Source organism: Poecile atricapillus, chromosome 15 (genome assembly GCF_030490865.1).
Source record: "Poecile atricapillus isolate bPoeAtr1 chromosome 15, bPoeAtr1.hap1, whole genome shotgun sequence".
In the NCBI taxonomy this organism is placed as follows: Eukaryota; Metazoa; Chordata; class Aves; order Passeriformes; family Paridae; genus Poecile; species Poecile atricapillus.
In genome coordinates, this window is record NC_081263.1 from 5,485,779 (window position 1) to 5,512,777 (window position 26,999).

Here is a 26,999-nt window from a genome sequence, read left to right on the forward strand (position 1 = left end):
ACAAACAACCATTTTTTCATGCAAAAATGGCTTTATACTTAGACAGAAAAGGGATTTTTGCAGAGCCAACAGCTCTGTCTGCTTGTAGCGAGTGCAGCTGCAGAGACATGGGTGTAGCTGGATGCCCAGGGGTGTGGGATGAGTGAGGAGGGACCTGCACTTCTCAGCCCTCTTGTCTAAGCTGTGAACCTCAAAAATTGGTCAAAGTTGCCATAGACCTGTCTCTGTAGCATTTTTTTCCAAGTTAAGCAGTGCCAGGAAATAGAAGGTAAAATGAATGAGAGCTGTAAGTACAGGAACAAGAAGCAGCAGTGTGTGTTAACCATCCCCACAGGAAAACATCTGCAACAGTGACAGAGTGATGCTCAGCAATTCCTCTGCGCTGGCTGAGCCCTGGCTTTGGTCACTGTCCTTGTCTCTATCACTCACCTGTTGATTGTAAACAGAAGCTCAGCAGGGAGTTGAGTTTTGGGAATGTTTAATTTCTGTCTTAAACAAAATCCAGTGATGCCTTTCTGAGTGGAAACTCAGTACAGTCTAAATGGAGGGAATGATTCACATGGTGAGGCCCTGGCACAGTGTGCCCAGAAAATCTGTGGGTGCTCCAGTCCTGGAAGTGTTCAAGACCAGATTGGACAGACCTTGAAGCAGCCTGGTCTAGTGGAAGGTGTTCCCATGGGGAATGGAATGGGATGAAAGGGGAATGAATGGGGAATTCCACAGGGCCTGGAATGAGATGAGCTTTAAGGTGAGCCTTCTGTGAGTCTGTGATTCCCATCAGATTTACCTGCAGTGCTTCACCTTTTCCAGCATTTAACTGCAGTAAACATGAAGGAAGCAGCATTTGCCTCCTTACTAACATCTAGTTTTGAAACCAGTTAAAAGACAGGAGACAATTGGAAGGAAAATGTGCAGTGATTCTTCTTTTCCTGCCCATGGTGCTGCCTTTGCTGAGCGCCGCTTGCCCGACACTTTGTGAGTCATTGCTACACAAGAGAGCTCAGAGTTCAGTGTGAAAGCAGCACTTTTGTTCTTGCACACTCTTATTTAATATCCCTCCTCCTCCTTCAGCACTTCCAGTGCCAGTGGAATCATTGAGAACATGGATGTTTTAATTTCCATGACTCGGTTTCTAAGTTGGCAGCACACGCCAACAGAGGTGTCACCTCTCCAAGGTACTGCAAATTCCTTTAAACTGCCATGACAAGGCCCAGTTCTCTCTGCACTGGTGTAAAGGCAATTTTTTGTCCTGAAATCCAAATTTTGCTTCATTCATTTATAATATTCATGCACTCAGTCTGCCAGCCTGGCATTTCAGGTCCCCTGTGGATGTTTTTATTACCTTTACTCAAGGCAGTATTGCATGGGAGTTAGACTGAGGCATGGAAACTGAGATTCTCCAGGGTGACTGGAAGGCTTCATTTATAAATAAACCTTGCTAGAAAACAGAGAAAGTCACTGTGGAAATGCTTGGGAAGAAGAGGTTTAGGCCAGACCTAGTAACTTTCTGCCTCTGTCTATTTACCTGAAAAGCAGGAATTATAAAAACTTTCTTGTGCCCAGAAGGGAATGGATGGTTTTGCTTAATGAGTCACTTAATATCTTTGTCCATAAAATGATGCATAAATTCATCACACTTCCACCATTTCAGTGCTGTGTATGCTATTCTCTCTCCATGAAAATTCATTGCAGTACCTGAATGCTGAGTGCTAATGAGAATTCTGTGCACTTAAAGGGCTGAAATTAAAATGCTGCAATTACCGAAGTATCTTCCATTAGATGGAATTATTTATGAGAACTTGTCACTTAAAAGACTCTTGGATTTTACTGAATCAAAAATCAAGAAGTTTCAGGCCATTGTCATGTCTTTTTTTCTACCAGAGTGACACAAGATCATCTCTTCTACATTGCTATGAGTTATTTGGGAGAATAAAGTCCAGGGTTTCTTACGAGTCTTCTCTAACCAACATGGAGTCTCTGCAAACAAATCACTGCTGAATTACTTAATTTCATCCTTCTCATGTCTGGTCCTTCATGGAAAGTGAATTTGGAAGGGTTTTGTTGTCCTGGATTAAAATTAGTCCTAGGAACTGACCAGAGGGAACATTGTCCCACCAAATAATTACATTTTCCAGGTTTTTTTTTGAAGAAACAGGCCTGAAATTGGCATCCCTGATCTCCTCTGGTCCATCTTACATTTTTAAAGCTTGGAGTTTCTAAGGCTACACTCAGATCCCGACTGAATGGGGCTTTACTGCAAGCAATTCCTTTTCAAATGGAAGAGGTAAATAATATCAGAAGTGAGCCTGTCATCCATTGCAAACTATTATTTTGTAGGGCAGAGAAAATACCTTTTATTAAAATAATGAACTGAAATGAAAAGCAAGCAGACAAAGTGAGGACCTGGGTGAGTTCCTGGGAAGGCAGGTCCTTCTTTGATCTCAGGTAGGAGCAGACACCTCAGTTCTGGATCAGAAAATCAATCTCTCACTGTAACTGTGGTGCAAAGATGCCCACACAAGAAGCCAAGGACACTCCTGGCAGCAGCAGAGGTACATTTGAGGTACATATTTACTGTCCCTGGGGCAGGGGTGAGCTGGGGGTATCTAACATGCCATAAAAGCAGTGGCAAATTCCATCCTGTGTTAGTTAAAGCAGTGGCAGTGGCTCATCTCTGAAGTAGATGTTTATACTTAAAATAAATTCCTTGCTTTAAGGGTAGAAAGGGTCACAGTGTATCTTGATTTTTTATTAGCCTTTTGCAAATAGAAATTATTTTAAAAAATGGATAGTGATAATGCTGCTTCTCTGTCCCTGCCTTATTGTTGAAAGAAGAAAAAAGACTGCAGAAACTAATTACATTTGAAGTGTACCTGATACAAAAAAAAAAAAAAAAATAAATAAAAAATTGAAGAAGTCATCAGTCACTGAAAAGAGGAGAATGTTTCATTATGAAGACAATTTGCCCTTTATTGTGACTGATGTGTGCAGGTGTTTGCTTGCTCTGTGCCACTGAGGCTCTGAGCCCGCTGCTCAACACCTGAGCCCATCATGTCCTTCCCATCCCACACTGACCCACGTTCTCACAACATCCTGGAGGAAAAATGGAGCATCTTTAGGACATTTTGAGAGAGAAATCGGCCACCAGAGAGACCCAGACCAGCAAGGGCAGGAGCATCTCGGCTCTTCTGCTTCTCATCTGGGTTTCTGCTCAGGGAAGGGGAGGGGAGTTTGGCACATCTCCCCTGGGAGCTGCCGGTCCCCAGCACAGCTTCCTCCTTGGTCACTGCAGCTGTGCCAAGGCCTCCATGGACATGGGGGCTGCAGAAGAGCAGCAAGAGGACACCCTGCTGTCACTGCCAGAGGGGACAGGGATCCCCCATGGCCTGGAGCCTGCTGCCTTCACCTGGGATAGCCGTGGCCAGCGTGCTTAGGGCTGGCAGCTCAGGGCAGGGAAGGGTCAGCGAGCTCACAGGGTCCCAGCCAGCCAGCACCAAAAAGGCTCTTTCCCCACAGCCCCAGGCATTCTTTCAGCAGGCATCTCCCCGTGCCAAGCTGGGCTCAGGGCGAGCAGAGCTGCTGTGTTTGTGTGGCAGTGAAAGCCAAAATGCTCTGGCTGCCCCGAGCAGAGGCCGGGCACAGCCGTGCCAGCCCAGCACGTGGCACCAACCGTGCCAGCAGCTGCCCCTGCCTTGCTGCCCTCGCTCTGTCCCTTGGGCTGGACGTGGCACATGCCAAAACAAGGCAGTGCTGGGCAGCAGCCCCCACCTCACAGCAGATTTTTTGCGAGGAGATGGAAGGAAAAGGATCAAAGGATGATTTCGCTGTCAAATTTTGTTCGGCGGCATCAAACAGGAGCGAGATGTGTTGGTTCATTGTTAGGTGGCAGAGCCAGGTGCTCCCAGTGTTTCGGATAAGATGTGCTTCATTTCATTCCTTCAGCTTGCTCTGGAGCTGGTTTTTAGTAGTGAACTAAAAACATAAAAAAAATAAAGACTAAATACTCGATTCTTGGCTATGAATATTTATGGTGGTATTGGACTTGCAAATCAAAGGTAATTTAAATGTCAAAACTGGTGTAAAGTCTCTCCTTTGGAGAATAAGTCAGAAAATTAAACTTGATTACAAGCCATAACATTTGGAAATTAGCATCTTAGGGTATCAGTGATAAACACTTCTGTACATCCCCTTTTTAAGTAATATATTTTTGAAAGATGAGAATTAATTTTAATAAATAAATGGTCCCTTAATTAACAGTGTGGTAATTAACAGGGAAATCCTGGCTGCATTCACAACACTGTGATTACTTCATCTTGCTAAATCACTTCCTCTTCTGTGAGGAATCTGCCTCCACAACTGTTTGGACAGGAATAGTTCCTACCTGAGAGAGTCTTGTGTCTGGGCAGCCTGCCTTAGGGATAAAAGCAGCAATTTTTGCAATGAAATTTTTGTGCTTCAAAAAGGAAATTATTTTGGTTAATGCATAGCAGAGGCCAGCGTAAGTAAGTGCCAGCAACAGCAGCTGCAACATCTCTGTGAGCAGAGGGGGATGTGACCAACACTCGGAGCCTTGAGCAGCACCAGGAGTCACTGGGTGCCTGCAGAGATTTGGCTCCTGATTCCTGCACTGCACAAGTCAGGAGACTGGAAGCTTATACTGCTCCAGGTCAACATTTTCAGCCATTCCTCCATGGAGCTGGGTGGTTTTGAGAAAGGTAAAGCTGAAAAACAGCCCTCCTGTGAATTGTGCTGCAGGAGTTCGAGCTGCCAGGGGGAACTGGTTAGAGATTCTTCTAAACCTGCAATCAGAATCTTGATTTGAGGAATAGCAGTTTATACCTTTGCTCCATACGGAGTCCAAGGAATTATTTAGCCCAGCACCTCAGGATTCCCTTATCCGTCAGATTTTTAGCCAACCTCAAATGCTGGCTACAGGCAGGTGGGTACCCCTGCCCTTTGGGGTAAGGTACAGAGAAATTTATAACAGCAAAGGAGCCATTCCAGAGGCAAAATATCTTTCTCCTGCCAGTCATTAGCTGGCTGGATTATGCTTTAGAGCAAAGCAGGTTACATAAAGTCTGTACTCAGTAATGACTCCTCAGAAGAAACAAATCTGACATTTGGCCTATTAGCCTCATTTGCAGTCTGATCCTATGGCATTTGGTCTCACATGTTCATTTTGTACTTTAATTTGGGAAAAAGAAAATCAATTTTGAGAAATGGAAAAGCATTCAGGGCTCGCCTGTGCTGTGGTTTGCAGGAGAGAGCCGTGACCTTCTCGATCTGTTTTGCCTTGGGTTCATTTTCTGAAAGACCATGTGGATTTGGGGTTACGGGGCCTTCCAGCTGCCCAGTCAGGCTTTGGACCCACAGCTCATTAGGACTTGACCTGTTCAATGCAGTGGCTTTTAATTGGCCAACAGAGACATTGTCACCTGGGAGAGGTGGCTCTTGTCTCCTTTCCTCCCTACCTGTGCTAGATTTTTACCTCTGCATGTCACCTGGTCCAGTGTGTGTCCTTCCATCCTGTCCCCACTATTTGAGTATTTTCCTGCTGATTTATCTTCATGGCTCTGTGAGGGGGCAGAGCAGCAGCCTGAAACCAGGAGATCCTCTGAGCTCCTTGGAGGTGCCAGATCTCTCTGCAGCCCCTTGTTTGTCTCATCTCCCTGACAAAATGGCTTTTCTCCAAAATCCTGCCCCCCACATAACACCTCCTCAGGATGACACCTGTAATTCTACTGTAAGAGCAGCAGAGTGCATAGTATTACTGTAAAAATATTAAATAGGCCCTTTCAAGTAGTCTGAAAGCCTGTGCATGAATAATCACCGTGGTCTCTCCTCAGGAGCTCATGGCTTTCCATGCAGTAATGTTTCCAGAGCCCAGGTGATGTCTCTGCAGCAGCCCTGAGTGCCCATTGCAGCACTGGTGGATCCATGTGGAGGCTGTATGTGGAGATGTCCAGGATGACTTGTGTCCACTGGGGACCCTCTCAGAGCAGCTGTTTACCCTGAAAACCCCAAAATTGCAGTTCCAGGATACCCAAACCGTTGCTCACCTTTGTGCCCCTCTGTGGCTCCAGTTCCCAGCTGGTTCAACGCTTGTGTCCATCTTGCAGAGGGAACAACCTGTCCCAAAGCTTCAGGCATGGAAATTGCTCACTCAAATGGAAATGCACAATTTCATCCAGTTCTTAAGCCTCCTTTGAAAAAAAAGAGCTCTGAATGTCTCTGGCTATGAAGCTCTTATTTGCATCCCTTTCCACATTTATCTGAGCCATTTGTATTTCATCCTCACAACACAGGAGAAAAAAAAGGGAAAAAAAAAGGGAAAAAAAAAGTGATAGACACATTGACTGACAGTGAATGGGCTTTTTTTCCACCCTCTGGATTTATTCCTTTTCCTCCTCCAGCTCTTCACATCCTCAGTTTCCCAGCTTTCTTTTTCTGTAAATATCCTTAACAATGAAAGGAGCCAGGAAATGTACTTGGGAACATGCAGTTCTGTGGAGATACCAACAGCCACACTCAGATCACATAGGCTGGGCTAAGAAAGCACCTAAAAATGATGCTGATCATTAAAGCTCCTTCCTAGAATGAGAGGCTGTTTAGGATGGAGGCTGTTTGATCTCCTGAGGATGCTGGGGCCAGGAGCAGGACCAAGCATCAGCCACCAAACTCAGCAGGAGCCCTGGGAAGTCAAAGGGACACAGTTTCCTTCTGGCCTCCCTGCATTTGACCACAATGTCCACAAATTTTCTGCTGGTCTGTTTTTTCCTATTTTTTTTCCTCTTTTTTTGTGGTACAGCCATGGCATGTACCCTGCAGGAAAAGGAGCTCATTCCAGCAGCTCCCAAAGTCAGCAGGAACAGACCTGGAAAACAATATAATGACAAGTCTGTTGATTTAAGTGGCATGACCAGAGCAGATGTACCGACACACTCCTGGGAACACCAGAGGACCAAGTTGTTCCCATTTCACATTGTATTCCTATTTTTTCCTCCACTGGCATTCATCTTAAAAACTGGGGGATGCAATGTAATTAATGGGTGATGTGGAGCTAATGTGTGATAAAGATAAATCTGGTTTTGTGTTTAGTTTATGTCTTGCCCACAGCAAGAGTGAAAAAAACCAAAAGGATTTGGCCAGTATAAAGATGGTGCTCCATGAAATACAAATGTGCTTTCTGGCTTCCAAAATAGAAAAAATACAGGGAAGTGGCTGAAATTATATCAGGTTAAGTTAGATCACAAAGAACCTGAGACCTCCATGAATAGTGCCTTGATGAGAAATCAGTAAAAGTCTATAAACAAAACATGCTTCATGATTTGCCTTGGTCACACCGCTCAAGTGCAACAAAAAGAGATAATTTCAGTCTTCCTCAAGACTCTGTCTACTCAGAGCTTTTCCCTGGTGGCTCATCCAATCACCCTGATTGTGGGATGCTTTGGGGAGCGGCAGGGGAGGGAATCAGGAGAGATGAGCACAGCCAGCACTGCTTGACCTCCCTTCTCGGTGAGAGGTTGGGTTTTAGAGGCAGAACTTCTTGAGGGAGAGCTGGAGATCTCTCCAGCCCACTTCAGAGCCTGATGAGGAGAGGGACAGGCAGGTACTGCCTCCTGGGGAGGACTGCCATGGAAATAGGAACATCAAGAGGGTCCTACAGCATTTCCTGAAAGCTCAAACCTCGCTCTGCTAAGTGCCACCACTGTCCCAATGCCTTTATGTCAATTAGGGGAGGTGCTGGTGGCTGCCCAAGCTGTGGAGTGCTGCCTTAGGCTGCAATTAATTTGTGTAAACTGGGAAAAAAACAAAAAAGAAGAAGAAAAAAAAAACCAACCAAAAAACCAAAACAAATCAAAGAACAAAAACAAAAACAAAACAAAACAAAAAAAAAAGGGGAAAAAAACAACCAAAGGAAATAAAAATCCACAGCTTAATAAAGAAGCTTGGGGAAGAACTGTAGCATTTTCTCTGTAAATTGAGGTATGTTCCAAACTTCAGCTTTAAAGTTCAGGCCCCCAGAGAGATTGTTAGATTTTAATTGCTACCTTAATCAACATTTATTAGTGCTAACCAAAGCTCCTCATGGATTTAAAATTCAACCCAATTGTCAACTACTAATTACTTTAAGCAGACAAGCTGTTATTTTACCAGCTGTATTAATGAGACTTTTCAGCATATGTGAAATATTACAAAAAGCTTCAAAAGAAAAATTGATCCTGAAGTGTAATTCAACAGATACATTTTTTTTTTTGTCTTGACATTACTTGCCTCTGAGACACTATAGCATCTCTTACCTTCCTCTACCTCCACCTCATCTGGCAGAAATGTAAAACCAGAATTGGGTCTGATGTATTTTTTTCAGTAGGAGAATGTTGTGGTTTTTTCCCATTTGTTTGGGTTTTTGTTTAACCTAACCATCCTTTGAATTCTTCTGAATTGGGTCTAACGTGTTTCTCAATAGAATGATTTGTTCTTTCCATTTCTTTGGTTTTTTGTTTAAATTAACTTTCCTTTGGATCCTCCTGCAGTGTGTGCCTCATGCATCAGGCTGAAGGCTGTAGTCCTTGGCTGGTTTATAACAAAGTCTTTATCTTAAATCTTCAGCATCATCCTGGGGAATGGAGCTCATTTATTAATTACCCTGTGCTCTAATGAGTTTCTGCTCTCCTGTCAGCCAGCTGCTGATTGCATCCTCGTTTTTTCCTCACAAAGGGCAGGACAGAGGGGCCACAGCAGCTTTGCCCAGCCAGCCCCTGTCCCCAGAGAGGGATGTGGCTGGGACAGGGTGGCAGAGCCCAGCACCTGACTGCTCCACACCCCTGCACATTCCAAGTGTAAAACTGGAGTCTGGCAGGCACCACGTGAGCCAAACAGACCCACACTCTTCTCTGTCATGATCCACCTACCAAGAGAGAGTGGGAAGAAAGAAAGCACCACTTGATTCAACTGTTTGCTGCTCCTCACAGTCAGAAATCTTTGCTTGTTTTGCTCCCGTGCTCGTGGCTTTGGCTTTGTTCCCCTAAAGCAGAGTGTTTAGTTAGAATCCTGAAACAGTTGCTGCAAGTGACTTCATACTCATGTGGGCAAAAGACATCCATTTTGATTATGAGGGATGAAATGACTCAGTATTGCCAGAACAAGGAAAGTTGGGGGATAATTGACTGTCACCAGGGTTTGAATATTTTTCTTGATGTTGCCTGTGAGTAAATATCCAAGCATAAGTCTCATTCATGACAACAGCCGTCCCAATCATAAACCAAAGATTGGAATAACAGGCACAGGTTAGAGAAGCAAGGGGCTGGATGTTGGCTCACAAAACCAACTGCTGTGAGTTATTTACGTGGTGATAGTGCCCTCAGGCATATGTACAGCCTGTGCTGTGGTGGCTGCCCCTCCTGCAGCATCCCAGGCTGCAAAAGCCACACAGGAGAGTCAGATGTGCTGAGCACTTGCAGTTGTGGCCAAGAACACAGGAAAGAGGCTGATTTCCCAGGGTTTGACAGGGACATCATCAGCCACGCTCAACAGAGAGCATCAGTCTGCTCCACAGGAAACACCATGGAGCATTTTCTTTGGATGAATATCCACCATGTGAGCCCCCACAGCCTGTGCAACCCAGTAGGAAAGAAGAACCAAAAGAAGATAGCAAGAAAATAACTGCAAAATCTGGATTAGGATTACTCAGTCGTCAGAAGCATTAGGCACTGTATGAACATTTATTAAATTATTTAGAGGCTGACAGGCAGCAGAGCTGGAGAAACCCAAATATCTTGTGAAAGGCAATGGGCAATATCCCCTTGGCGAAAACAAGCAGGAACCAAAATACCAGCAGACAGTGAGAACTGAAATCCAATTGCACTGGTAAATTATTTAAAGCGTATTTCCAATCTGTCATTTGAAGTTGAAGTATTATTTCCCCTTCAGCAGAACATAGCTGCTGGGGAGGGTGAGGGGGAAATAATACCAAAGTCCTGCATGTTCAAAGGGAAAAGCATGAGCATTATTCACTGAGTTTTTGTTCAACCAAAAATATTGCCCTAAATAGTGCAATGGATCTGAGGAGCAAGGCTGAGGCCAGCAAACTGACAGCATATGAATTGACTTTATTCCTGTTTGCAAGCAAAATTGGGTAAATTGAATTAATTTACCTTGTAGCTCAATGTACCAGCCACAGGAAACAAAGAAGGAAGGAGCTGGACTCGATGATCCTTGTGGGTCCCTTCCAGCTCAGAGTAATCTGTGGTTCTGTGATTTCCTGAAGGAGGAAGTGGGGAGGATTTGATGCTTTTGGGTTAATGATGATGTGATGGAGGATCATCACTGCTGCTCTGTCACTACTTCTGTCCTCCCTTACCAGGCACAGGAAGGCAGCAGCTGTCCTATGCCAAAACCCTTCCTTTTAAAATTCCACATATCCCTCTTAAATCAGCAGCAGGAGGCCTTAAATTAACTGGAGTGAGATGTACTAGGCACCAAATTCATCATCTTCACCAAGCTCAGTCCTAGAGAGAACTTGGGTGATTTGTTTTTTGGCTTTTTTTTTTTTACTTTGACATTGGGTTTTTTCAATTAATGTTCCATTTTTCTAAATAAACATTTTTCCTTCAGTTTTATTAAAAGCTGAGTATCCATGATATACAAGGCATTTCCAGTGCACAGTGATAAACCTTAGAGCCTTCCAATTTGTCTACTCTCCAGTCCATTATTTCCAGGATTTCCTGAATTTCACAGTTTTTCTTTCTCTTTGGAAGGTGGAATCAGCGGAGTCATTGAAGTCTGAGTTTGGTGGGCAAAGACCAAGAAAGGAGGAATTTTTCTCTTAAGAACAGTTCTCTGCCATTTAGGGAGGTAATGAAAAGCTCTGAGGTCCCCAGGGAGTTCAATATTTACCCTTGTACACAATTAGGAATAATAAGATTTACATGAAACACTCATGGATGAATCACATCTTTTGCTGTTACTTACAATAAATAAATAAACAATCAAACAAACAAATAAATAAATAGTTATAAATACATATAAATATATAAATAACATATATTATTAAATTTTATAAATAATATCCATATTATATATATGTATATATATCAAATGAATAAATAAAATCTGAAAGTAGCTCAGGTCACAGCATTGTAACCATGCAGAGAAATGATGTTAAATGATCCTTCAGGTATCCAGTCCTGCTCAGGAATGCCACCATTACTCAGTGCTCTGACATCTTTCCCAACCCATCGTGAGCAAGAGACCCATTTAAGTTGTTCTGCATCAGATGTTATTTTTTTATGTACAAATGTTTTCTCCAAGGAGGGAAGTTTATGAATGGGAATGTTTTTGCCATAGATATGATGGATGTTCTTTGTCAGTATGCAATTTATTTCCATCTGTTCTGTATCTGATTAACTCCTGCAGAGTATGTGACTAACTCAACCTCTCAACATCATTAGCTGCTCTGCATTCCTGTTATAGTTCATCAGTGTGGGACCACACACAGGCTTGAAAATGGCACACGTTGGTTATTCTTAAAATCTTAATCCACACTGCCTGGTTATTCTCTGTGATGGCCACAGATCTACAGAGAGAAGCCAGGAAAACATCACTATTGTGGAGCAGGCACAAAATGCTAATGAAAACAGAGTTTAAGCAGATCCTCTTTCTGATCTCAATGCTAGAGCTAAATAAAGCCCTTTGGAAGAGTTCATGGCTGGTGTTATCCAGCTGGAGACAGCTCTGGAGGCATCCAGCCAGCACAGAGAGAGGAGAGGAGAGGAGAGGATCACTGCCCTGTGCATGGCCACGTCCTCCTGCACTGCACCAGGCTGTAGGCTCTTGCACCTTGTAGATCTCTAACCACAGCACAGACTGCAGTCAGTGCACACTGACACCCCAAGCCTTGTAGTAACACAGATTTTCTTCTGATATAAATATCTACTAATACAAAACCTGAAACTCCTCCACAGCATCAAGCAGCCAGAGCTCAAGAACAAGTATTTTGCATTATCCTCTGAGTTGTCTTTGGAGGGGTTTTCCCTCAATGAGTAAAGCAAGTAAGTGGATGTGTCAGGAACAGATGCTCACATGTCCTTGCCGTGCAACTAATTGAGCTCCAGCCTCAGTGACGCTAATGGCTGCAGGGCAGCAGCAGCATGGGGACAGGAACCAGCCCAGTGACTCGAGAACATCCATCAGTTCCATCTGATAATTTATCTTCAGACTTATCTGTTCTCTTTCTTCCCCTCAGCAACAGTACCTGCAGTCCCCTGTTCCCAGACCACATCCAAGGCAGAGATGAAGGTGGGGCTCCTGCAGAGGTCTGAAATAGAGTTTTGGCCAATTCCAGGTACTGTGGGTGATGCCAGCTGAGGTCAAAAAATCCTGCTGAGTTTGAGCAATGGATTGGACAGGATGAGCCTGTGTTCCAGGCTTTGGGATTTTTTTCTCCCCTGGATGAAAAACTCTGGATATCATGCTCATGTCTGTGTTTAGATCAGACTCACACTCTCATCACTGCCCCAGCTCCTGAGGTTTAGCTGCTTGTGACTGCCACTCACCCCCGTGTCCTGTGTCCTGGCTTCAGGCTTTGCCTCTGTAACTCAGAGCTGATCACACATTTTGACATGGATACCTGTGACTGGGAGCAACATTTTACATCATCGTAACCTTTCTTTGAAATGTCTGGACTTGATATTCAGTGCTTGTGAAAAGGTCTCCCCGAGGCAGAGGGAAGGTGCTCCTCAGTCTCTCTGAGCTGCTGCAGCTCCAGGGGATGAACAGGGGAGATCTTTGGGATGAGATCAGAACAATTCACACAGCCACGCTCTGTTACCTGTGATAACGTGTATGGAATGTGTACTCACAGGGTATACTGGGACATGACAAACAGAGGCTTTTGTGGCCAATTCTCAGGGTGTTTCAAAGAGGAAAATAATAGCTGGGTTTTGATATCTTGTCTTTGGTTATTCATGAAGCTAATGATGGGATATTATATCCTGGATCTACACAGATATTTGCATCCTGTCCCTCTTTGGGAGGAATGGGGAAGGTTATTTCACAGGGCTGAGCTCAGTGGGTGACCCTGCAGGGATGCAGGATTCCACCATGCCCTCGTGTACCCTCCAAAAGTGTCTGCACAGGGCACAGAGTGCCAGCCACCCACGTCAGCAGCCAGCCTCTGTCCGAGGGTGACAGCTGTGTCACCCCTGCCACGCTGTCAAGGCTGCTGGAGGGAGCAGCCGCCCGAAATGAAGCGTGACAGGGAAACCTGCCCGAGCTAAAACTGGCAGCGTGTAAAGGTCGAGCTCCTGCTCAAATGCGCTGGTAGAGCTCCAGATACACACACAGGCTTTGGCACTTGGCCAAATATTCCTATTTACCCAGGGTTTGTGCTCCTATACCAGGATGCCTTTATCCAAGGTAAGGACCAGTGCCAATAACTTGCAGTACTGGTCCCTTCAAAAAATTCCAGAAGAGATAAATTCCATTACTGGGCTGTCCAACTTCCATGTTTTTCCTGTGCCAGTTGCTGGCTCCAAAAGCAGGGGTTATTTTCTTCTATCACTCAGAAACACTAACCTCTCCTGCCCTGCTGTAGCTAAGGAATGGCATTTACCTGATAATCGTGAGATACTTGGCATGGAAAGCTGGAGAGCTATGTAAAGGTGGGGTTAATTAGGTGATAATTTATTTACTGTGGGAGGGAAAAAAACCTGTGGATGTGTTTTTCATCAGACATATCCTGTGAACATCAAACACGAGTGCCACTACCAAATGCTCCCTTTGGCATCCCAACACGATGTACCTTCCCCTTCCCTGCTTTGTCTTGCACAGATTGCTGTATCCTGGAATGCAGTACTGTGCTTATTAAGGGCTGAAATTATCCACTGGCTGGTTAAAAAAATGCTAATTCTGGCTACTGAGTGAGATAACCAGTAATTTTGTAAAGTACATTTAGTCAAATAAGATTTTTTGGCAGCCAAATGTTGTTGTAGCAGAATGTGCTTCCCTGATTGACATATGCTAACAATACTGCCTCCACAGTCAGGGGGAGGATAATTTACTTTCCATTTCCATTGGAAATGAGGTGAACCAGAATGTGGTAGATTGTTAAAATGTAGCTCTGTGGTTTAATAGATTTGCTCAAAACAACAAATCAAACAATGTGCTGTATCCTCAGTCCTCTCCCTCATCACTTCCAGGAAGCCAGCAAGGACACATCTCCTCCTGAGAGAGTTTTCAGCTCCTTTGGGGTTTCTCAGCCATTTCCCCAGTACATCCCCAGGAGTCTGCACTGAGAATCCTCCCCAGCAGAAAACAGGAAGGCTGCAGCATTCCCCAGGTGTGCACAGGGAAATGAGCTATGACAGAAGCTTAGTGGGGACAGATGAGGTTTTACTGGCTCCTCATCATCCACACTTCTCTCCATTTTAACTGTCCTTCCCACAGCCCTGGAAAGAAAGGGAGAAAACTCTCTCTGGGCATCCCAGCTCACTGCTGGCAGTCCCTGGAGAGGCTGTGCTGACAGAGACCACGGATCTGTCTCTGCTGTCACCTCGTTTATCAGGCTACAAGGGAACATCTCTAATCTCTGACACAAAATCCCTGTCATAACCCAGGGTTAAAATTATCCCTTAATCTCAGCTGGTCCCCATGTCCACTCCAGGGGCCTTGCTCCTTGCTGGCAGAGCATCCCAGCTGCTTCATGGGATGCACCATGCTGTGCTGCTGCTGTGACCAGCATTTCATGATCCACTGGCTTTGGGGGATTTTATTTACTTCTCTGGAAAAAAGGCATGAGGGAAAACCCAAGACTGGTGTTCAAAAGTCTTTTATGCTCTCAGTATTGGAACATTTTATATTTTCTTGTCAAAACTCTTTCAATTAAAATTTTGTGAGTAGTTCTGATTCTTGGCTGTTTTTATCATAAATATTTATAGTGTTGAATTTGCCACTGTCTCCAGAAGAGCCTTTAGCCTAACATTTTTATTTTTAAGCACTTAAGTTCTCTAAGACCTCACTCATTTTTTCTGTGCCTCTCCAAAATCATGTGCTGACTGTGGGAACAGTCAGCTGCAGGTGGCTCAGCTGATGAAGTTTTGCTGGGAGCAAAGGAGACCCATAGACAAGTGTAACACTCATAAATTTTACCCTCCTTGCCTTCAGATACATCTAACAAAAAAAGGCTTGGCTTTTAGTAGGGATCCAAACCCCATCTTTTTCCAACGTGACCTTCGAATCTGTGTTCCTCCAGCAGTCACCTTGGAGCACAAAAGAATAAATCTTTGCAAACTCTGATTTACAGGACTCTGTTGAAGGCCTCTGGGGAGTTCCTGTGTGGAGTTCTGTGCTCATCTTCTCCATCACAGCTGCGAGGGAGCTGATGGCTGCTCTTAGTGGTAACCCAGGGAAACCACACAGTCAAATAATTTGAGGGACGGCTTGGCAAAAGTGAATCACGTCAGCAGGAAGCTCAGCAGAGCCAGGGGAGCAGTTTTCCATGCAAAAGATTTAGGAAGAGTCACAAACTCTGAGAATTGGGTTCTGCTTTTGTGTCCTTTGGTTTTGCTGTCCCTTCCCCCATGTCTCCCCCACACTCTTGTTTGGAAGGAAGAAGCAAATTCACAAGGCTGAATTCTCTGTCTCACACAAAGTCTGATTTTTGTTAAGCTGTGAGGCTGATAGCTGCACCATCTTCCCTTCTAGAAGTTTGATTCAATTCCCACAAATTTCCATTTATCTTTCATGAGTTTATGAGGCCCTGCCCTCAGCTTTGCTCCATCTCCTGTGTCCTGCGAAACCCTGCATAATTGCAATTATTCCTATCTCATATTAAAACCACCTCTGGCAGTAGATAGCTGAGAGAAATGGGATGAACATTATCACTGGAGAGCCAGGAAGGCTCAGTGCTGGGGCAGGGCAGGAGCCCAAGGCCTGCAGGCCAAGCTGGAGCTGGGAAGGTCATTGTCACCACCCTGGGGACACTGAAGGTGTTGTACCTCTGAGGACTGGCTGAGTCACAGAGGTGTCTCTGCCACCTCCTGGCATCCACCAAGTGATGGATGTGAAACCTCAGATGTGCTTGTGGAGGTTCAGGGTCTCAGCAGAGGTTTCTGCTGGGAGTTCACCCTCAGGTGACATCTGTGTTGTCATTGTCCTGCTGAGCACAGCCAGAGAGGGATTTGTGTCTCTGGCTGTCACTGCTCAGGCGGTGCTGGAAGGGAAGGTTGCTGTTCTGGACAAGACAAAACACAATTTGGTCCTGAGGATTAATCCCATCCCACAGATGCTGCCAGCCTGGTGCTTGAGCAGCATTTAGGATTGCAGTGACAGCAGCGTGGAACTGGGTTAGTGTTTCATTCTGTCCTGCCACTGGCAAGCATTGCAATATTGGATTTTGTTTTGTTTGGTGGTTTTTTGTTTTGTTTTGTTTTAAATGAGGATTTAGCACACAGTCACGGGGTTTGTGGTGTGCTTGTGTGGGTTTTTTAGCCTAGAGAGCAGCCAGGGCTAAGCCTTTCCATGCACAGCTTTGTGCTTCTGCACTGAGCTCATTCTGCCCATTGTGGTGCTGGGCTCTGCTGGGCTCACTTTGGTGCAAACACATCAGTTTTGAAGAATCAGAATGAACCACACTTGGTGAGAGCAGAGATGAGGCCAGAGCCCTGTGCTTGTGCACCCAAACAGCCCTGAACACAGGATTAACTCCAGCATCACACAGACTGTGCTTTCCATGGTGAGCAAACATAAATCTGAGACTCTCAGGTCAAAAATGAGCCTGCACCCTCTCTAAACCCTCCTTCCTGGGGCCAGAGTAGTCTGTAAAGATCTTCTAAAATCTCCAAAGGCTCCCATGGGTGTTCATGGACAGCTATAGCCACTTTAGCCCACTGATGTTAGGAGACACTGCAAAAAATCCCATTAAACACCTCTACAAGCCTTCCTGCTCCTGACCTTTTGAATGTGTAGTCCTGGGATCCCAGACCAGCTTCTTTTGAGCAAGTGGGAAATCTTCCATTGACTTTGAAGTTGTTGCAGGCACCAGCTCCAGCAGCGTGCAAAGTCACCTGAAAATGAAGTGTTGCTGCACTGATGTGCACAGTGTGCTGGGCTCCCAGCAAGCAGCTAGACAGAAAAACAGGGAATAGAAAGTGTTTGCTTATGAAAATTGACTTTTCTAGCCCTTATGTACTTCGGGACCTTGTGTTTGCAAATAATTCATAATTCTTTCAACAAATTAAAACATTCTGCTACTGGGGAAAATATCGATTTATTTTTTTATTTTATTTTATTTTATTTTATTTTTACTATATGAGATTTTTGCTACAAATCAAGGCAGGGGAAAAAAATCTTTAAATATAGCCTTTGATAAAAAGTATGCAATATTCCCACTTTTACCATAACAATTCCTAAAAGGGAAAGTCAATGTTATTCCAGCCAATTTCTTAAGCTCTTTAAGAGACTTCACAATGCAATTATGGAATGAATCAAGGCTTTGAAGAAAGCTCGGAAAAGACTCCTAGAGTTCTGCAAAATTATGTCAGGCAAGTCTTATTTACATCTGGGGCAAAATTTTAGAATGAAAACCAATAAATCCTGAATCTCAGGTGACAGAGTGAAACACTTCCAGATTTAAGTGCTGCATTTTGCTGATGTGCAGACATTGTTCAACAGTGGGGAAGAAGAAGGGCATTCTGCAGCTAGAGCCGCAGAAATTGGAGTGAGGAGCTACAGGGTTCATTTCTTAGCCTGACCTGGTAAATCTGAGCAATCATTTCACCCCTGTGTGCGCCAGCTCAGCCTGGCTGCATTGCAAAGGTTAAATAGTTGGTTTTTACTGCTTAATGATCTGTCTTAGCCTGTGGAGACAACTCCAAAGGATAACTCTTCTTTATATACAGGAGGCTGTGAGATCTTTTAGAAGCATAGAAAACTGCTTTATACCTAACAAAGGAGGCCATTAGGCGCTGCTGCTGGTGGTGGGGTGTCTGTAGGAACTCGCTCAGGGCGCAGAGGAGCTCTGTTGTTGTTACCAGCATAAATGGGAGAGGATGTTCTCACCGTGTGGGCGAGAGACAAAACCCAGCTGGTACTTTTGTTTAACACCTTGAGCTCCAGAGCACAACATTGTACAGAGACTTCATCTATCCAGAGAAAACCTGGACAGTGCCTGCCCTCACCAAAAGAGGACTTTGTGCTTCAGATTTATGGACAGAGAAAGTGAAGTGCCTCTGGTGTGCGTCTGCTCCCTTGTGCTTATGTGCTGCTCATTTCTTTTACTGCAGCATCGTGGGGGTGTGCTTGGGTGATTGCCATTCTCCTCCAGCATTTCTGAATCCCTCCAGAGCCCACGAATCTGCACCACACTGTGCACAGAGAGCCTTGTCCACCGTGGTGATGGCCCAGCAGGGGTGGGTGGGTGGAGAGGGGATATCTCCATCCCAGAAGATGGAGCACCTGCCTCTAGATGGGGTTTTGCAATCTGCAGGGGGACCTGGCCTTGGCTTGGAGTGCAGGGTTGTTCTGTGTCGTACACCACTGAGGTGGAAGATAAATCACTGTCTGGGGAAGAAGCCAGCCTGCCTTGGAGCCCTCCCACTGAGCAAATTCCCTCTTGAGTTTCGTACTTTCATCTTTTTGTCATTTTATCACTTCTAATACAATTGCTTTCACAGCGATTTGCAGCACGGTTTAATTCTTGTCATTATTTTGAAATTCTAGAAACTGGAAGGGCTTTTGATTTGTTCCACACTCACCTGAGTGATGTGCTGAGTCTCCTCCTGTGCCATCCAGCAGAGAGGGTGAGCTCTTGGGCTCAGCAGAGCAGCTCCCCATCCCACCATGGCAGCCTTGCAGATGTGCAGGCAAACCCTGCACGTGTCTCTGTTTCCCTGGCTGCTTTTTGCTTTTTCTTTTTTTTTTTTTTTCTTTTTTTTTGTTCCACTGAGGTTTCTACACAGCCCAAAAGCTTTCCTGCATTTGACATGAACTGTGGCTTCTACTTGATTCAATCACTGGTTAATTTGATCCTCCATTTAATTTTATCAAAACTGTAGTAATCAAATAATTTGTAGTAAAAACATTATGATTTCCACTTGTTTATTCTGATCAATTTTAATCCTTGAAGGCACAAGGTTTATTTAATTTAGTTATGAGGTAACAAAACACTGTCATTAACTCTGCAAGGAGAAGACAGAAGACAAAAAAAGATAGTTAAAAAGATCCCAAGGAGTGTTCGTAATGCAAGAAAAAGACAATAACACACTGTTATTTAGAAGTCACGCTATGCATGATGAAAGCTAAGCAGCATCCTGCTGGTTGTGAGAGGAAAAGATCAATGGCATGTTTCATTCGAGACATTTCTGGCAATGAACTGCACTGAAAAAGGGAAAAGAATGTAATTAGAGATGAATAATTTTGCCTTTTTGGGTGTTGACCAACATGAATGAACCTGCGTCAGCAGTGTTTGATTTCTCCCTCTGTACAATAAACCTTCAAAACCAGCTGAGTAAGAGGAGGGACGGATTTCCACTGCAGGCTGTTCCTCCGTTGCTTTGAGCAATAAAACCCAACCTCCTGCTCCGCTGATCCTATCCCTGATGGTGCCCCATCTCTCCCCTGCAGGTCAACACCTTCATCTCCTTCGTGTTCCCCATGGTGGTCATTTCCGTGCTCAACACCATCATCGCCAACCAGCTGCTGGTGATGTTCAGGCAGGCGGCCCAGGAGAACCAGGTGTGCACCATTGGTGGGCAGCAGACCATGCTCAGCATGTCCATGGAGCCCAGCAGAGTGCAAGCCCTGAAACACGGCGTCAGGGTCCTGCGTGAGTATCGCCCTCCCTCGGTGTGGAGCCGGCTGGAGGTGGCTAAAGAAATAGAGCTTGAAGAGTAACAGGAGGAAATTGGGAAAACACTTTCATCCAAAACACCCTCTGCTTTTGTCTTTGCTTGTTGGTGTGCAGAGCTAACAAGCAGACCTGCTCGTTCTGGAAAAGCAAAACCAAGCCAGCGTTTTAATGATTTAGTCGACAGCAATTTAAGCCTTGCTTTTATTGTTTCATTACTTCCCTTTTTCTGTGGAGCTTTGGTTCAGACAGAGCCTAAATAAAAGATCCTGCACTCAGGAATTGAGCTGTACTGCAGAATAGTGGATGTCTTGATTAAATAAGCTGAGGAAAAGACCAAAGAATCTGGTAAATTAACCTTACAGAGGATAAAGCAAAAGCTATTCAAGAATAGTACCCAAAACAGCTAACAAAGCGTGCCCATTGTGGTTTTAAACATTAGATGGGGAGAATTTGTAAGCAGAAGGCTTTTGATGTTCTGGTGTTTTTAGAAGGGTTTGGGTTTGCAGGGACCTTAAAGTTCACCTGGTCCCAAGCCCTTGCCATGGGCAGGGACACCTCCCACTAGGCCAGGTTGCTCCAAGCCCTGCCCAGTCTGGGACTTCCTTGGGCTTCCAGGGATGGGGCATTTGGTATTTGAAGTGCTTTGGCCCAGACCACATTTCCAACGAGAGAAATCCCTAGAGGAGGCACGGGGAGCCTCCATGACATTTTCCCAGCTGTTTTTGACAAGGAATGCATCCCGTGCAGCACTCCTTGCCTGTGCCATAGGTGAGCCACCATATCCAACCCAGCTTCCAGCTGGGAAATGCTTACTGAGAAAAGGGAAAGAAAAACACAGGGGACATTAGACTCCCCACAATTATCTTGTTGGGCTGTGTTTGTTTAGTGTCTCTGCACCCCAATGAGCTGTTATCCACAGGTGGGTGAGGAGGGAGCCTTCATTCCCCACCAGCCTACAAGGGGATAGATAGCTCCTTGCTATCCTTTTCTGTTTTTTAACACTTCTGCCTGCTGCGGTGAAGTGAGAAGCTGCCTTTTCTCACTCGTGCTACACCACCTCACACCTCTCTCTCTCTCTTTTTGGTATTGTATCCTCTTTGATCCTCAACAAGAGAGAGCTCTTCATGAATAATAGCGGAAAAACCTAAATCTACATCTAATCTGGCATCCCTCAGCACTGGAGGAAGTGCACCCCTCACCCACAGGTCCACATCTCCTCTGAGGACTGAAAAACAACCCTTCACTTTCTGAACAATAAGCATAATTTTCTTTTTCATCTTCTTCTGCTTCCTCTTTTTCTTCTCCAGGCAAATTTTTGAGTTTGCTGTGTAGTGCAAAAGCTGAGGCTATTTGGCAAAAGGGAAGGTTTCAGTCTGGAGCTGGTTCAGAAGTGGGTCAGATGTGGCAGCACAGGGCCCCCTGAGCAGGATGCCCAGGTATTCCAGGCATCTCCTCAGGGCCACCCCTGCAGCAGGGCTGAGCTCCCCTCCCTGCTGGGAAGGCAGTGAGAGGGAAGCTGTTTGTTGCATTTCTGTGCTGAGGAAGATCCAGCAAATAAAGAAATCCTCCCTCACTTTTGGCTGTGATTCACTCCACCATGCAGAAATGCTCTTTTTATCTAGCAAATGGGAGTGAAATCCTGCTGCACTTCAGTTTTTCAGATACACTTGATTACTGGAGGTGCTTGATTCACACTCACGTTTGTCACCTGTGCCTCGTGAGTTATATTTTAATAACCCAGGTCTCTGAGCTGTCTGAAAAAGCAGCAAAAAATACACAAGGATGCACATAATTTATCCTGGCATCCATGACAGCCAAAATCATGAACAGAGTCAGGGCTCATTTATGGAAGAGGATGGGAAAAGAAAAATTACACTTGTTCCCCCCTTATAAAACTGTTTGCGGAGTATCAGAGCTTCATGGAGGGTAAAAGTATTTTCCATTTCCAAAAGTGAACTTTGGCCTGAAGTACAGAGGAGGCTGATTTGGGTTGAAGGATGAAATGTTTCAGAACTTGTAAAAGTAGTGCTTAGGAAACAATTTTTTGTGGTTCATGGTGTGCAGGGCTGTTGGATAAGATCAGAGCAGCAAAAACTTCCTTACTACAAATATACTGAGATTAAGTATTTGTTTACAATGAACTAAGAGCTAAAAGTGGCCAGGCTAACAGCCTCATTCAAAACACAACAGTGTTTTCCTCCTTTTTGGTAGCATTTGTGTATTTTCTTGGCTCTGTCTGACTTTGGTCATGTACAAACTAATGAGGCTGATCAGGATCAAGGAATGTGTCAGGCCTGTTGCCTGGGAGCACCTCATTAAGTCCGTAAGCATGAGATTCCTGATTGTAATTCCCTCTCTGCTGTCAGAGTTCACCAGGTGTGAGGATTCAAATTCAGAGGGCTCCAGGCACTTGCAGCTTCTCAGCTTTTTTTTCTGAGGATAACAGGGCAACCAGTTCTGTTGTTAAAAATACCTTCCACCAAGAGATTTCATACCCTCCTTCACCCTTCCAATTCCTTCCATTAAACCACCTCCAATTTGTGTTGCTATTCCTTGGCTGTGTTGAAGCCCTGGAATGCTGAGTGTCCCAAAGCTGTGTGATGCTTCACAGAATTGTGAACATCCTCTGATTGCACTGCCTGATATTGCAATTACTTGATAAAATTCTAAATAATCCTTAAATACTCACATGCACACACACATCAGAACAATCATAGAGTCATGGAATGGTTTGGTTTGGAAAGGACCTTAAAACTCATCTCATTTCACCTCTTCCATGGGCAGGGACACCTTCCACCATCCCAGATTGCTCCAAGCCCCATCCACCCTGGTCTTGGACACTTTCAGGGATGGGGCAGCTTCTCTGGGCCTCAGCATCCTCACAGGGGAGAATTTCTTCTTAATATCTGGTCTAAGCCTTCCTTCTTTCAGTTTAAAGCCACTGCCCCTTGTCCTGTAACTCCAGACCCTTGTCCCAAGTTCCTCTCCAGCTCTCTTGGAGATCCTTTAGGCACTGGAAGGATCAACAAGTTCTTCCTGCAGCCTTCTCTTCAGGCTGAACAACCCCAGTTCTCTCTGCTGCTCAAAAATCAGGGTGTATTTGATCTTGGCTCAGGATGAAAGCTTTGCTCAGACAAAATCTCTTCTGGAAAGGGGACAGTTTTGTGGCATGGACTGATACCCACACCTGCCTGCAGCCCCTTCTCCTCCAAGCAGCCCTCAGCACCTCCTGGCTGCCTGTCAGATCAGCTCCCAGGTGGATGGAAGGAAGGCAGGAGTTATCAAATGGCACAGCTGAGCTCTGATAACAACATTGAGACAAATTGATGGACATCAAGGAGAGGCTTTGCAAGGGGACGTTGGCTAAGCCTATTAAAATGTAATCAGTTCCAGGTAGTGTTTGCTCTGTTACTGAAGCTGCTTAGTGAAAGCAATTATAAAGCACTTAGAGGTTTAACCAATTAAAAGAATATCCTTCAGTCTCCCACAGCTGGCTGGGTGATGCCTCAGTAAATGATTTTTAGCAGATGAAGTCAAGCCTCATTTTTTACTGAACGTCTGTGAATTTTTAAATTATGATTTAGGAGCCTCTGCATTTCATCAAGACAAAGGCCAAGAATTGATGATGTATCCATGTATTTCATTAATTTGTGCATTAATAATTCCCCTTCTGAACAAATACTTTGAAGAGTCCATTCATTTCTTCTCACCAATGCTCCAAGTCTGAGTTACTCATTTCAGGAGAAGAATGTTGCCATGAGATTTAGTATAACCAGCCTACAGACAGGAATAATAAATAGCTCATACTTTGCAACCACAATACACAGAAGAGCACCAGTCTAAAACTCCTTAAACAGTTGTATTTCATAATTCCTATATTCTAAGGAAAGTAGGTTTATTTGTTCATGAATCATTTCTTTTCAAGAAAGGAACAAAATTCATGGCAGTTTGTATCTCTAATAAAAAGTCTGAGCAACTCCAAGTGGAGTTCAGCAAAACCCCTGTGGCATTATGCTTGAGTGGAAGCTGATTTTAACAGCTGAAGTGTCACACTGAAATTTGGGAGGATAAATTACCTATTTAACAGTTGTATATATTTCCCAGAGATGTTTGTAGTTGTAGGTTTACTTTTCAGCCTGCCAAGTGAGATAAAAGGAGCAGCATCGGGGCACTCTATAAACACCCTCAAGGAGCAAAAACCAGGGCTGGCTGCACCTCCTGGGGCAGGGAGTCTCCTTTTTCCCCTCTCCCAAGATGTGTCCCTTTGCTGGCACCACAGCTTGGCCTGGCAACAACATTCCTGCAGGAATTGCAGGTTCTTGTGGCTGCATCTCTACAGAAAACTCCAGGATTTGCCATGCCCTGAAAGCAGATTTTCCAGGTGTTAAGCCATGGCAATGTGAGTGTTTAAAAAGTTAACTAATGTGATTCTAAACATGTAGCCTGGCCAGGGCTTTAGTCACTCCAGAAGCATGCAGTGAATACAGCTCCAGGGTCCCTTTGATGAGCAGAAACCATTCTGGGAGGAACAAAGGATATGTGAAACTCAAAACTGGAGGGGAAAGAAGAAACAAGGAAGCCAGTTCAGGTTACAGCTGATCTCACCAAATAGAAACAGACTTGAACCTGGTGAGGATGAGATCCCTTCTCTACCTTTCAAAGAGGAAATTCTCTTCCTTTCTTCTTCCTTCTCCAAGCATCCAGACATCCCCAGGGGAAATAGCATGAATGGAGTTTAAATGGAATCAAGCAACCTCTTCTCTAATTTCCAAAAGAATAATTACCTCAGAAGGAAACTTGGGAAGAGGCTCCAGTTTGCACTGGGACAGCAGTGATGTGCTGCTTGCTAGTGCCTGTTCTTGGGCCAGCTTTAATCTGTATTTTCTGCCTTGCTCCTTATGGATGAAACTGGTGCCAGGGAATGATTTAACCACTGGCATGAGCTGGGGCAGGAATTCACATCTCTTTTCAAATCTGTCATCTGAAGTCATTAAAAATCGGGACTGGAGAATATAGTCTGAGTGAAAGATGTTGATTTGTAATGCCAAAAGGTTTTTCCATTCACTGTGCTGACTTTCACTAATAAAGAAGAACTTAGAGTTTTTTCAATAACACATTCAAAAGCATTAGGGGATTGTATCCATCAAATGCTGTGTGTTTTCAGTGGTGTCTAAAGAAGCTGAGGGTTTCCCAAGCTCAGTTTTACTCCCAGTTTCTTCTTTGCTCTCCTGGGTACTCCTGGTTCGTGCTGGTGGTCCCCAGTCCCTGCTGATTGTTATTGACTTTTATGGAAATCCTTTATTCCACAGCCTTATGACCCAAATACCAGCATAAGTAGTTTTCATTTTACTGGGCTCATACCTACCCTGGCAGCTCCTGCAATCCCTACTTTGGTGCCTGCTGATATAAATATTGCCAAGAGCCTGTCAGGTAGAACATCATGTTAATATAAACAGCACCTCGAGGTTTAATGAGGCAGTACCAGCTGTGCCTGCACTTGGCCCACCTTTCACCACCTCTCATACCAAACAGCACTTGGTGAGATGTTCTCCTGTAACGGCATCAACCAAATAAATATATATAAATAAAACATAAAAGCCCAGGAGCTTGGGATATGCAAAGATTGTTTCTCCAAAAATCATCATTACTCCGAGGTGAGCCCAATAACCTTTTGTACACTTCTTTAGGACCAGTTGGTGTGTGACCCCTTGGGCAGCCTTGGGGATGAGTCTGAAACACAGAAAAGGCTGAGAGCTCTTGTTCAGGGGGGTCAATACCTCCCCAAACAGCTCCTGCCTTTGCTCAGGAATTCCACTGTGCTGCTCCACAGCTGTATGTGGCTCAGCTCCCCTTCAAATGCAGAGAAAAAGAAATGATTTGGCTGAAATATTCTGGGCAAAACTACCAGGGGAAGATGGATCTGAGCCTCTCTGGAGGCCTTAGCAGCAGCAGAGGTGGTTAAAGGAGGGAGCAGTGTCCCTTTCCTGCCTCTCCTGGAGAGAAGGGAGGACAGGACAGAGGGATGCCCATGCTGAGGGCCACCCCAGGCTGCAGGGCTGTGGCTCCAGAGGGGCTGGGGGAGATGGAGTGAGGAGGAGAACACATCAGCCCAGATGTGTTCAGCCCAGAACAACACCAGCCCAGCTGAGCGCTCTGTGCTGCTGCAGCTCCCGGCTGAGTCAGCGGCTGCGGCTCCTCACCCGTGGCTGTCCCGGGGCTCTGAGTCACTGCCAGCCTCACATGGCCCCACAGAGGGATGGGGGCTGGAATCCCCTCCTGAGATCACTCCTGAGCTCAGTCACACCAGCCAAACCCTGGGCTTCTTACTCGTGGTGCCTTGCCCCACGCACATGCCAAGCCAGAGGTGGTCCAGGAGCAGGGCCACTGCCCACCTCAGCTTCCACACAAGGCAAAATAAATACCCGCTGTGATCCAACAGAATTCATCTTCCAGGATAGCTCCCACATCCAGTTTAGTCTGAGGATCGAGACTGGCACAGTTTAAGTCTCCTGCACAATGAAAAAGACGTCAGTCAGAATTGATGTTTCTCTCTGCAGGACTTCCTGAGGGAAAAATAAACCAGGGCTCGTCCTCTGCCACTCCTCCTTCCTCTCCCCTTCTTCCTTGGCATGCAGTTCAAACAGGCAGAGAAAAGAGCTGTTATAAGACAGAATAAAAAGACACAGGATGTAATAATTCAGGGTTTAATACACATTTTAATTGGGAGCTTGATTTAGAAGGGAAATGAGGGCATACCTTGGTAGAAGGATCATTCCCTCCCACCCCTGCAACACTGGGGGTCATCTTGATGGGGTCCCACTTCTACTCCCCAGCCTTGAGGTTTGGCACTTCATATGGGAAATATCAGAAGCTTATGAAGCAGGTCTGCTCCTATTAGAACCTTATTGAATTAATTAGAAGTGAGGGATGTGTCTGGTTTATTTTTAGTTCAAAAAAATAAAGGCAGGAAATCTCCAAGCTCACAAACACCATCCTGGACAGTCACCCCATCACACATTGAGTCCAACCCTTCCCCTGCAGTGCTCAGCTCCAGCAGCCTGACCTGCTCCTTCTTACTCCACCAAAGGAACCCACGTGTCAAGCTTTTGATGATGAAGAACACATCCTAGGAGCTCATAACAGCAATAAAAAA

At 45.0% G+C, this 26,999-nt stretch overlaps 1 protein-coding gene across 1 annotated transcript in view; it reads left to right on the forward strand.

Moving 5' to 3' along the window:
* NTSR1 (neurotensin receptor 1) overlaps positions 1-26,999 on the forward strand; it is a 54,678-nt gene that overhangs the window by 17,725 nt on the left and 9,954 nt on the right. The window contains exon 2 of the mRNA XM_058850708.1: positions 19,621-19,822. Within this exon, the coding sequence (XP_058706691.1) occupies positions 19,621-19,822 (202 nt within the window). The remainder of the gene's footprint in view (positions 1-19,620; positions 19,823-26,999) is intronic.